The 13,884-nt window shown below is 31.5% G+C and overlaps 1 protein-coding gene across 3 annotated transcripts in view; it reads left to right on the forward strand.

Annotated features, from left to right (window-relative positions):
- The window catches only part of LOC111629141 (potassium voltage-gated channel subfamily B member 2-like), a 55,375-nt gene that overhangs the window by 28,565 nt on the left and 12,926 nt on the right, over positions 1 to 13,884 (forward strand). For all 3 annotated transcript variants that reach the window (XM_023373013.1, XM_023373026.1, XM_023373018.1), the window contains exon 2: positions 107 to 814. In XM_023373013.1, the coding sequence (XP_023228781.1) occupies positions 203 to 814 (612 nt within the window). In that variant the 5' untranslated portion in view covers positions 107 to 202. The remainder of the gene's footprint in view (positions 1 to 106; positions 815 to 13,884) is intronic.

Below are 13,884 nucleotides of genomic sequence, written 5' to 3' on the forward strand. Positions count from 1 at the left end.
GTCCTTCTCAAATGATGTATTTTTCAGTTTTTTGGCAGCGGCTAATGAATAATTTCCATTTATTCTAATAGATATATATAAAATAGAATATCTTTTTCTCTTTCAGATGAATGAACACACAGAATGTCTTCGCGCTTTTTTAGGTGAGGCTATGACACCCGACTTCCCTGCACTCGTATGACATCAGACAAACGTGATAAACATGGACAAGACACCACAACCAGCGGGACCGGTTCCACCAGGAACACCCTTGCAGAAGGATCAACGTTCTCACTCCAGATCCATGACGTCGCTTCCTCCGGAGCCATTTATGATTATGAGAAGCAAAGCTCTGAATCGCAGAGTTCTCATCAACGTGGGTGGAGTAAGGCACGAAGTATTATGGAGGACACTAGAGAGGCTTCCAAACACAAGACTGGGACGATTGAGGGAATGCAATACTCACGAAGCAATCATGGAACTATGCGACGATTATAGTTTAGTAGATAACGAATACTTTTTTGATCGTCATCCTAGGTGCTTCAGCGCCGTCCTTAACTTCTACCGGACAGGGAAGCTGCATTTGGTAGAAGAAATGTGTGTTCTCGCTTTCAGCGACGATCTCGAATACTGGGGCATCGATGAACTTTACATGGAATCATGCTGCCAGCACAAATATCATCAGAGGAAGGAACACGTGCACGAAGAGATGAGGAAGGAGCAAGAATCTCTGAGGCAGAGGGAGGAGGAAGAATTCGGCGACGGTAGACTAGCACAATACCAAAAATTTCTTTGGGATCTACTAGAAAAACCAACATCTTCTCTGGCTGCTAGGGTGAGTCTTTTGGTTTGTATCTCTCTGGCTGGTTTCTAAAGGGAAAATTTTTGAGTAACTTCAAAAGAATTTGAGCTTTCAGTAACCATTTTTTAGGTGTAAGCAAGACTACTACACTGGAGGAAACATCGTTAGGAGATCAAGTGTAGTAGAATTACAGTACACACAATTCAAATAAATACAAAAAACTATAATTAAAGCGCAATAGCATTATAAAGTGAGAGGTAGAAATACATTTAAAACTGGATACAAGATCACAGTATAACTGATCTTAGAGCAAAATGGCTTCCTGGTAGTACGAAGATTTAAACCTAATTTTTTTATTCGAAATTTTCTATAGAAATAATATAATAATTTGTCAGCAATGTCTGTTACATATAAAAAACACGAGATAGAAATTTAACTGCCTGTCTCTAGCCCAAATTACATCGTATCTTAATAATTAATTAGCCATATTATAGCCTATAAGAATCAGGTTGTATCATTAGTCTATCACTAGACTATTTGGTTCCATTGTTTGGAATTTAAAATAAAGATAATATTCCTTAAAATACGGGGAAGATGTGAGGAAAATAAACGGAACATTTCGATTTTTATTTCCTTTTTTTTTTAAACCGGAAAGTAATAAGTGTTTTATTTTCCAGGAAAGTCAATAACACAAAGTAACTTTGATTGTCGAGGAAAGGTTTCACGCAACCTTCTCCATTAGAAATTCGTACAATGCAGTTTGGAACTACACCAATATCTATAGAAAAATAAATTAAAAAAATGTATTTAAAAAAAATTAATCTGGAAGTAGCCATTGTTTCAGGAAAAATCGAAACCGTATTGTTTTTTTTAAAGANGCGGGTATCTGGAAATAAGCCTATTAAATTTGGGGAGTTAAGTTGTTTTTTTTTTTACAAGAATAATTGCGTAAAATTAATGTAATAATTGATATTGCGTAATCTTGAGAATACGCGCGTGGAATTTCAAACAAATTAGTAAATTTTTATTATGTATAAAGAATCAGTGGAGGAACTGTTCAGATGGGAGAGGGAAATTCTAAGGAAAATATTTGGGGCAATGGAGGATGCGGTAAAACAGTGAATTGGTAGAACTGTACGGTTATACTGTGGAAATAAAGAGATGGTTCGGGCATGTTGAGCGAATGTCGGATGATAGAGCTGCCAAGAAGATTTATAGAGGAAATCCGGGTGGCGGGAGATGTAGAGGAAGACCACGGAAGCCATGGCTGGATGATGTGGAGGAAGATGAGGGTCGATGATTGGAGGAAACGTACAGAAGATCGTCAAGATTGGACTGCAAATGCCAGTGAGGACGAAGGCCCTACGTGGGCTCTAATGTAATAAATAATTGAATTTCTGTATGGCCCACCAGTGGCCGAGTGGATAAAACACGTGCCCCATTAACGGGCTGGCCACGTGGAGTATTCAGAGTTTTCTTCACGTGTATAACGCCTAAATAGATGCCAGTTTACTGTAAAGAATCCTCCCGAAAGGTAGCCCCTTCGGCCGATCGCCCTCGTGTTGTATTGTCCTATCTCATGAAACAAAATGAAATTTCCATGATGTAACGCTTCAAGTTGATGTGTCACAATGATGTGAATTAATTTACATTACTCAAAGTTTATGATTAATTTTTATAATTACACATTCATTTACTTTCTATAAATTTCATTAAAAAAATAAATTTGAAAGTTTAACAATGTCGATGATATTTTTATTTAAATCATGACGTCACAACTCGCTTAACTTATTACGGAAACGGTTATATGATGCTTATTCTAATAATAAAAAAACATGATTACATGTTAACATTATTATTACCGCATTATTTTATTTTTTTAATATTTCAGGAAGAAAATTTAGGCATTTAATGAAATTGTTTGCTTTATTGCTATCTTTTTATATTTAAATTGCCGTGACGTCATCAGAATAAAGCGAATTTAAATCACAAAATTCTAACGAGCTTTACGTGTTTTAAATTAAACGTTAATATTATTATTAGCGAAACAGTTTTAAAGTAATTTAAGAATATACATATATGTATTTATTTTTATTATATTTATTTTTAAAACGATAGCGTGATGTCAACGAATGATATTTCCAATATTTTTCAAATGATAATTAGTTAATTATCCTGAATCTTAATTCTTACTTCGTAGCGTTTTAATGCTTTACTATAAATCTAAAATAAACTTGGAGTAAATTTTTAATATTTCTTTATACTTATAAAAACGTAATACTTTATCTGATTAATTAGTGCAACTCAAGGAATTTTTAAAATATTTTCGCTTGATTAAATTTATTCTAAACCAAGGTTAAAATATTAAACATTTTTCTCTTAGTTTCGGAAGGAAAAATTCGAACGAGATTACGTGTATTTAATTGCTGTGACGTCACAGCTCATTAGCATAAATATATCTCGTAATTAAATTAAGTTCTTAAGCGAGTGAATTAAGTTTAAATTAAGTTTAGAAAAAAAGTTATTATTATTATTATTAGGTGCATAGATTTAGGACAAATTTAATACGGCAGAAGCTGATTTTCTTCTCTGTTTTTTTTTTTTTTAAATTCGTTTTATCTTTTTGTTTGTGACGTCACTATTCGTTTAGCTACGAAATTAATCAAGTTAAGTAATCAAAACACTATTAAATGATAAGACTTTTAATATATATATATATATTTAAAAATTCGTAACGATATTTGGTCACTAAAAAAAAATAAAATTTGTATCTGAATTTATAAATAATGTCGATTATCGTGACGTCACTTTCGCAATTATTTAAAATCGTTCGATGGTTAAATCAATCAAATTAAGCAGTTAATATTTATTAATTCTTTATCGGAAATTTTATAAATTTTTCTGTAAAAAGTATGATATTTTAGTTTATATTTTATAATATAGGAATTTACTAATAATAATTTATCGTTTGGTTTCGTCGTCATCGCGCGCGAAACGAAGAGTCACGTGATCGAGTTGTATCGTCTGTTTTTTTTTTATCTTCTTGTCGTCTGGCGATTATAATTTTTTTTTAAAAAGAATATAAAGAAAATGGAGTTTAAAAAGTGCGCATTGTTCATCAGACATTGGAATATTGATGCCGTAGAGACGAAGGAAAGACTCGTTTGTCTTCATTTGAAACTTCTAGGACAATGAGAGGGTCTCTCTTCAGATTTAGTCGACGAACAACAAACGAATTGGCTCGCCGCCATTTTGGTAAAAATTCTTCTTCTTCTTCTCCTCCTTCTTAATTTGATTTTTCCTCCTCTCTTTTCTGTAGTCATACCGGAACTGAGGTAAGAAAAAATTAAAATGGGAGAAAGAAAGAAAAAAAAAAACACATAAGAGATAGTGTTTTTGGCAGTAGCCCACCTATAGCAATACTCAAGCTATAAAGATGAGTTGGGATTTGGCAAAATGTGTTGACATACTTGGCACATTTTACCATGTTTTGTTTCCATTGTAGCTCTGTTAGAGATAAAACTTTTCTCAAAACCGTAATGAAGGATGATTTGTGCATTCAGGCATTGAAACTCTGTGAAGTTTGTTAATGTCAGCGTTTATTTATTATTATTATTTTTCTTTTTTTGTGTGAAAGAAAAGGTGCGGGTATCTGGAAATAAGCCTATTAAATTTGGGGAGTTAAGTTGTTTTTTTTTTTACAAGAATAATTGCGTAAAATTAATGTAATAATTGATATTGCGTAATCTTGAGAATACGCGCGTGGAATTTCAAACAAATTAGTAAATTTTTATTATGTATAAAGAATCAGTGGAGGAACTGTTCAGATGGGAGAGGGAAATTCTAAGGAAAATATTTGGGGCAATGGAGGATGCGGTAAAACAGTGAATTGGTAGAACTGTACGGTTATACTGTGGAAATAAAGAGATGGTTCGGGCATGTTGAGCGAATGTCGGATGATAGAGCTGCCAAGAAGATTTATAGAGGAAATCCGGGTGGCGGGAGATGTAGAGGAAGACCACGGAAGCCATGGCTGGATGATGTGGAGGAAGATGAGGGTCGATGATTGGAGGAAACGTGCAGAAGATCGTCAAGATTGGACTGCAAGTGCCAGTGAGGCCGAAAGCCCTACGTGGGCTCTAATGTAATAAATAATTGAATTTCTGTATGGCCCATTAGTGGCCGAGTGGATAAAACACGTGCCCCATTAACGGGCTGGCCACGTGGAGTATTCAGAGTTTTCTTCACGTGTATAACGCCTAAATAGAGGCCAGTTTACTGTAAAGAATCCTCCCGAAAGGTAGCCCCTTCGGCAGATCGCCCTCGTGTTGTATTGTCCTATCTCATGAAACAAAATGAAATTTCCATGATGTAACGCTTCAAGTTGATGTGTCACAATGATGTGAATTAATTTACATTACGCAAAGTTTATGACAATTGCGGTATACTTTATTAAAACATTATTTTGATGGATGTAATGAACAGCGTTGCTTCTTCATCTCGAAATTAGCCTTGAACCAACAAGAAAAGGAGAACCATTCAGAAAATCAATACATTACGGTTCAACATTGTCGTTCATTTATGTGATGAATAATTTCGAAATTTTAGTAGGACATAGCTCGTTTCTCTTGAATCAATATAATTTTATTTTAAGGTAGTTATTGTTAATAAGCTGTCTAATTTAAAATAGCCTATGACAAATTGTAATAAAATAAAATCTATTTGTAAGGAATTTATAAATTTGCCACATACTTCAGATATATCGACCGGATCGTAAAACCGCAAACATAATCGCAACTATGTGGTCGGTGTTTGTAAATTTTTAAAAGTTTATTTAAATATATTAAAATTTTTCTGCTTATCAGCGCTCAAGTAACATCTTTTAAAATCAAAGTAATCTAACTGTAATGTTGATCATCCGCGCGTCACAATTTATGAGCATTAGAATCATGAAAGTGTGACATATGCATGAGTGGCTGTAATTAGATAGCGAAAATGGCGCGACTAAATACATAGGAAAAAGTCCTCCGATGGTGGCATTTTCAGTAATGAATAATTATTGAATTGTCACTCTATATATAAGTTGTCTACTGTACTTCTTGTGATATTTAATTCAGTTAATTGACCAATGTTTTAAAGTATTTTTTATATGAAAACTTAATTAAATAGCTGAATACCGTCTGAAAAAAATGAGTAAAACATAGATTTATATTTAATTTACGTAGTAAAAAATAGTTAGATGAAGTTTGTAAAGTGAAATATTTAGATTATTGGAAACAGTTGATTAGTGTTGCAACCTATCCTGAAGTATAATGAAGCTTGTAAACCTTCAAATATTTCGAATTTTTCAATAGGTTTACTAGTAATTTTATTTTGATATCATTTAAAGACATTTGTTTTAAAATTGTAGTGACTATTGTATTTCCATGCTACACTTGTATGGGAAGGTATGATGTTTCGTGCGATGTACGGGTACGAGAGTACATGCTAGTATTATTATTATTACATATTATTGAAGTACAGTTAAATTAAACCTCTAAACAGGATCATTAAAAAAATGGTCGATGTTTGGTGGTAGCAGTTATTGACAGTTCGACTGTATACAAACACCATAGATAAATATACACACGCAGTAAATTTATGCCTGTACAAGTTACTATAATCCTATTACATATTGAGTTTAGTTTACTATAAATTGTACGTTATTGCGTAATTATGACATATCTTGTATTGCGATGTACAGATTTAAAAAGCTAACTTAAGATTTCTTAAGTTGTTTTATACCTTAAATGAAAGCATTTAAATGCACGGACAACAAAACCCCCTAAAAATTCATTATGTATTATTTATTTTGTACAATGAAGATTGTTTATCCTCCATAAAATTAAACATTTAACCCATTAAAACAGTATAAAATACTAACTAGTGTAATTATTTATATTTTAACATTAATGTATTAATAAAAATTACACGACACATTTATAGTAAGGTCATGATTGAAATTAATAGTAAAATTTTTAATAAAATAAATTAATTTTCAATATTTTATAAGTTTTTGTCTAGTTTCTGTTATAAATTGTACGTGTAGAAATGAAAAAGTAGCCTACATACTATAGGCAATGCTTGAAACAGTAAGTAAATAAATTGTCTTGTCTGTCGTCATAAGAAAATAAAACATTTATGTATAAATGCCCTAATTAAACGTTGCTAAGTTACAGATATACTAGGGATTTAAACACAGGAAATTTAGTTCCGAAAATCGAAATCACTTATTGTAACATCGTCACAATGCAGGACTGCAATTTTTAATCATATTTTAAATTTAAATAAATATTACTTTAGACTCCAAATCTGATACTGTGATTACTTTTTACGCGATTTTTATCACATAAAATATTGAGACCACGTGAACACTAGAGGGTCGAGTGATGTTTTACAAAACCCAGTTTATCGTATGGATCAATTCTATACCGAATTTTTATATGTATAGACAGTGGGAACGTATAGGTCTGCAATTTGAAAATTGCAGCTCAATAATAATTAGTACCAGTCGACCCCCCCGATAACACTGTTGATTATTCCGTTTTATATGAATTCCATGTTGTACGAGTCACTTAGATTTTACAAATACGTGAGCCGTTCACAGCCCGGCACATGTATTTGTAAAATCTAAGTGACTCGTACAACATGGAATTCATATAAAACGGAATTATCAACAGTGTTATAGGGGGTCGACTGTTGTAAATTAATTTTTAAAATAGTCACAGAATTTTTATCTTCTTAGTCTTAAACGATGCAATTTTTAATTCAGTATAAATATGCTGACTAATGGAAACAAATAAATGAAACTTAATGTATGTAAATGATATTGTTTTACCCATTTACTAAGAATAGATTTAGCTATTTACAAAACCATAAATACTTCGTAATGCTGATGTTTTTTTTTTAATTTTAGAATGCTTATTTTTTGTTCTTACAAGTTAGACGTTTGTTACTACGATAAAAATAAAGAAATGGAGGGGGAAAAAAAAGAAAGGAAAATGAATTTGTTCCAGATTTTCAGGTAAATATATACTCAAAGGAAATTTATTCGAAATTTGAATAAATAAATATATTTAAATGTATTCGAATAGATACAGTTTGTAAGATATGAGTTAGAAAATAAATTCATGAATTTTGAATAGCTTTTTTCCTTCCCCTTCAGTTGGAATGGCACATGAATTCGTGCTTATAGCAAATTTATAAGGAGATTGTTTAATGCCACTCACAGTTATGATAATCAAGTATACATGAAATAAATTTTGAAAATTTATGTTTATTTAAAGCAATAGATTCATTAGAAGCTGTAGAAAAATCTATTTATTAACAGAAGTTATTACAGGTTTACAATTGTGTTATTGAGCAGAGTTGAAGTATTACATACACAAAATTTGAGCTTCCATAGAGGTTTTTATCAAACTCACAATGTTCTGGATAAGTTATAGGGTAGTTAAATTACTGTTATAAGGCTTGAAGCTCGAATTATAAAGCTGTGCTGAATAATATTTGAATTCATATATCGAATTTGAATTCGACCGTCATCTGTCTCGAACATTATCGATCTGAGACAACGACAATAAAATCAAAAGACGTTTGTTGACCTACCAAAATTTTAACTTAGTTATTCCATCCAATAAACAGATAAATTGTGTTTATAAATAGCATTTTCTGCAGTTAGATGTCGAGTTTTCGAACAAACTTTCACTTGTGAAACCAAATATTTAATCACTATAATGCTATAAAGCAACGAATTCTTTGAATATTTGCCATTATTGAAAAGTTTGAAGGGATTATTTTTACGATATTCGTTGTACAGTACAAATATAAAAGAATTTCTTAGTGTAAATTACAATAAACATTACCTCACACCGTTAAAGTCTTGCCTACAATGTAAGGGAGGGGAGGAATGCTTTGCTAAATAAAGTGTTTCTAAAATCAAAACACCAGTAGAATCCTATTATTATAGCGTGTACCAGTTTTCGGTTATAACAAAAGTTTTCTTTCGCATTAAGCTTCTGTAATCGTTTATAAGGAATAATTTATTGTTAGTGTTAAACGGTCAGTTAATAGTAATTTATTAATAGAATCATTCCTCTTCGTCGACCAATCTTAAGCGTGCCGTTTAATAAATAAATAAAAATTCGCTTTCACTGTGTGTGGATTGGAATTTCTATTATGCAAGAATTACGTGTTAGAAACGTCATGACAATTCATTATAAGCGTGAAAGATTATTTCTCTTTTTTCCCGTTTTTAACGACTTTTTATTATATCGAATTTAAATAATTTATGTAAACACTTTAAGAAGGTCAGTTATATTTATGTTTTTAATCTGTCGATAGTTGAATACTTCTGTAAGCAATTGAACCGCTTTTAACTTAATGGCAAACACGGTATTGCACCTTTAAAATATTAATTTAAAAAAAAAAAAAGGAAAAAAGTGGCATTTAGTCAGCACTTAGATGAAATATTTATTACTGTTTTAAAATTGCTTTGGAATTGTTGTTTGGAGCGAAGTTGTTATTTTGACTGTTGCTTGGATAAAAAAATATTTTCTTTCTTCAGTTTACGTGACTGTAAAATGCACAGGTGCATTTGTGTCGTGCGTTTAACCGAATGGATTAGCATAGCCACTCCATGGGATTTATTCTGTTTACTAAAATAAAAAAGAAAGTGAAATGTATTTTCCTTTCCACGAAAAATATCCCATGCCATGAAGGAAAGAAAACAATTTTTGTAGCATTCCTGTCCAATTAAATATAATTGTTGTATACCAATCTCGTCCGAAACGATCGATTGGCGGAGGTTTGCTGTTTTTAAGGAAAGAAACATTTGTTGCTCCACTTGCACCAATCGATATTAGTATAATCTATTAAAGAATGCAATTTAGTTAGTTACTTAATTGGAATTAGATCCGTTTAGTCCTTAAAAAAATTCTACTATTCCATACCAGAACCTGCATAATAAATGGTGATTTCTTACAGATCGATAGTTCACTCAATGGAGAGAATGATTATGCAGTTAATAAATTATCTTTTATCTCCTTTCTTGATCATCCTAAAAGTATATTACTGATTAATTTAGCTTTATCCTCAGGTTTGGAACTTAACGATCAAAGTTTTTTTTTTTTGTAATCACGTTTGGCTTTCACAGCTCTATTTTTAAACATGAATTATTTATCAAATTCTCCATTTTTTCTTCTTTCTATAACGCTTATAGTATTAAGAAGTAGAATATAACGTTATATTTTTAGTATTTTAAAAAGAGTAATTCTAGAGATTCGTAGGACGTAATGGTAAGCTTTATTGGGCTGCAATTTTCAAATCGCAGACGTATACATTCCCGCTTTCGTCGGTCTGTTCGTCTGTCCTTCGTTAACATTAAGAACAGAATTCGATTAAAATCGAGGACCAGATATGGAAGGCTTGGTTATTAACTATATGTAAACGTCTTGTTTAAACTAGAAGTTACATGATTTTAATTAACACGTGATTAAAAATTGCTGCCTGACATAGTGACGGTGTCACATTAATATACATTCTATTTTTAATAATACAAAGCGTTCAAATATTATAATTCGAATCTAAGCGTGTATATGTCTGATTAATTAGTGGAAATATTTCTTATCACTTGAATAATATTCAAGTGCTACTGTGCCACTTGAATATTGACTCTATGAATATTGTGGTTATATATATAAGCTTGTATTGTGGAGTTATTTAATAATTTACGCGTGAAACTTCTCCGCCAGATTTATATTAAACTTCGAAAAACGAATATTCTGATGGTTTATACGTCCTTCCTGGTTGATGTAAACACAATTTCGGATTTCTAGCAATCAGAAAGCAGCAAGAACAGTTCAAATTCGTGTTATCTGTTACTATCTTAATGAAGATTAATTTTGATTTTTATGTAAGACCAGCCACTACTTCATCATAACATAAATGGATTTAATTTAATCGTTCATTTAATTAGCTCAGATTAAATTCTTATTGTTTAATCCAGCTCAAGTTTCAGTTTTTCACTGTTGGTATTGACTATTTCCTCCTCATGGCATATGCGTTATTGCCATTTTAAGAGATGGAGGAAGGGGGAAAAAATGTCGTATTTAATATTATTGTTCTTCTAAGAATGGAAGATTTTTCTTATTATTCTTCCTGTTATCATCCCTGTAAGAGATATTGCATTCAAGTGACTCTCTTGTATAGCGAACTGGCAAAAATTCGAATTCTGAACACGCCGCATGCTTGGATTATTAGATAGATATTTTCGCGGCGGGGTGACCTTTACGACTAGGAATAGCATTTATGAATATGGATATAGGCAATAAATTGACGTAATTAATTAGAGTTAATGGAAAGAAGATTGTAGATTGTGTATCACCTCTTGTTAAAATTTGTATAGGTTCGCTCTAGGCGTTACTTTATGAGGTTGATAAGTGTGTTTGTCTGTATACTCTAATTATTTCTGTAGCCTATACCACTAATTATAATTCGAATTGAATGCTTGTAATATGAAGAAAGATTTAAATAATAAGTTTATTAGAATATTCGAAAAATAAATACAGTATTTTATTGATAAGAAAATGGAAGAATCGAATTCTTGCATGCTCATAGACATTTAAACAGAATGGGAAGAAGTAATAAAACTATTTAATTACTGTAAAAATACACTAAGCGCACAGTAACACAGATTAAATCGAAACAAATCGTTATTTACTATTGCTAAAAACAGAAACGATTCATTTATTTACCCATTTCTGCCGGTATCTTTATTTTTTATTTTTAGAAAGTTAAGCCGTAAAATGCAATTTTAAAGAGTTTATTCACGAATTAATATAATCATTCCGCCATTACGCAAATGGCATTTTGTCCTAATTTTGGTATTAAACCAAACCACGCTCGCTTGTAGAATAATAAATCAAAATTTGTACTTTTTTTTTCTCTCGTTTTGTTTTGTCCGATTCGATAATCAAATTTAGATTTATTTCCGTAACAACTGTCAACGAGAGGGAGGTTTTTACTGTAGGAGAGACTCTTGTGGCTCTTATATTACGTATTGTTCCAAAATTAACGCGAGATACAATAGTAAATGTCGCCTAGTTTCAAATTTAGAAACACAAATTTAGAAAGTTGGGTTAAAACATACGAATTCCAGATTGTGAGAGAAGGAATAAACATCCGGATAATGACGTTTCACTTCGTAGATTTATGTCGATTGCTGTTATCAAACGCAATCCTGAAACCAGTAGGAAATTCTGTAACACAACACATACATGTAATGTGTGTGTGTGTATATATATATATATATATATACGCGCGTGTTTATGTCACTAAAAATAAAATATTTTAAATTTATTTAACGTCAACAAGTGTGAAAATATTTAAAACGAGAAAAGAGTCGTATCCTGTCATTTTTCAAAAACCGACTTTAAATTAGTGTCGTAAAAATACCTGATTGCTGCCACTCCCATAGGCCCATAAAGGAAAATTAAAATCGGTTTAAGGTCTGAATTGTATATTTAATTGATTTTCTTTTTTCAGGTCACTATCACCTTTAACGCGTCCTTTCTTCAGTAACCGTTGTACTTGTACGTCCAAGAAGTTTTAGTAAAAATGTTTACGTCAATGGGTCGATTTTCGTGTTGTAGTAAAGTAGGGCCAACCGAGTTTCTGCCTAGTTTCTACTGGTTCAATAATGCGAAGTTCGCTACGTTTTCGTGACGTTTGACACGCAATTTTCTAAATATCATGCGAATTTCCGAAATAAAATATATCAATGAATAAGCTAATATTTCTCTCCGTCATTCTTTTTTTTTAATCCCCTTATTATGTAGGTCTAATTAAAATATCCGCTTTTTTGACATTGACGGAATGTTTGTTTAAAGGAGCATTTGTGTTTATTGGTTCACTAGTCATAAATTTGTTTTAAGCTAACATAACTTTATCTTTAAGAAAATAAATATGACCAACATCTTCATCTACTTACAAAGGAATTATGGTATATTGTAAAATTTAAATTCAGATGATAATAAATGATTCAATGTTGTGTGTGCGTGATTATCGAGTAATCATGCTCATAAACTATGACCACAAATCGACATTTAACTTATGGAAATTTGGAAAATCGCATATAAAATTAACACCTACGACGGTTGTGTAGAGTTTAACATTTAATGATAGAAATTTTTGCAAGTACAGTATATACTAAGTTATAGTTATTGATATTATTATTATTACTATTATGTCGTAGATTGTCCAAAAAATATCTATCCTAGACAGTGGTGCTATGTTTTATGTCATCATTTGCATATCGATGCTTTCATATCAAAGTAGAAAGATTCAACTTGGCAGTTTATCAATGGCCCTCCCACATGTATTTTTTTTAAAACTTTAATCAGAGCAGTTAAAACAGTACCACTCTTTTAATTATCACTAAGCTGATTTTCATTAACCGGAAAGTTATAAATGGAAAAACTGTAGTGCATTCTGATTTTTTCCCTCCTCTCTCGCGCTTAGAATAAAAACTAATATTAATTTTTTGAGCTCTTTCTAATTGCCGAAAGCATCTGACAGCAATTAAATATCAGTTGACCCATTTATGATGATAACGTTTTTTTTTTGTTTTAAGATCATCGAGATGATTAAAAGTTGGCAGAAATGTCGCCCGCTATAAAATAATAGATAAAAAGAATGGGGAACACATAAAAAGTTAAACCTATTATGATTTCCATCATTAAATAACTTCACCTGATAGCACGTATCTACGACATTTTTATAAATACAGAAAGAAGAGGGATGTAAAATTGAAATATGTGCAATTCAGCACAATTTAAAGAGAGATACTAACCAGCCTATACTTTATACAACTTGAATTGATATACTATTCTCTTATAGTATATATTATACCACAAAGTATTTGCTTATACTTATAACATATGCTGATTTTCTATCTTAATTCTATCTAGCTTCTTCTATTCTCCTCCATGCTTACTGTGATGCTTGTGCTTCTCTGCCTTTAATGATGGGAATGGGCAGTGTGACAACTGCACATTGCAATGTCGCAG

Source organism: Centruroides sculpturatus, unplaced genomic scaffold (assembly GCF_000671375.1).
Source record: "Centruroides sculpturatus isolate CEXI.00-Female unplaced genomic scaffold, Cexi_2.0 scaffold51, whole genome shotgun sequence".
Classification (NCBI taxonomy): domain Eukaryota; kingdom Metazoa; phylum Arthropoda; class Arachnida; order Scorpiones; family Buthidae; genus Centruroides; species Centruroides sculpturatus.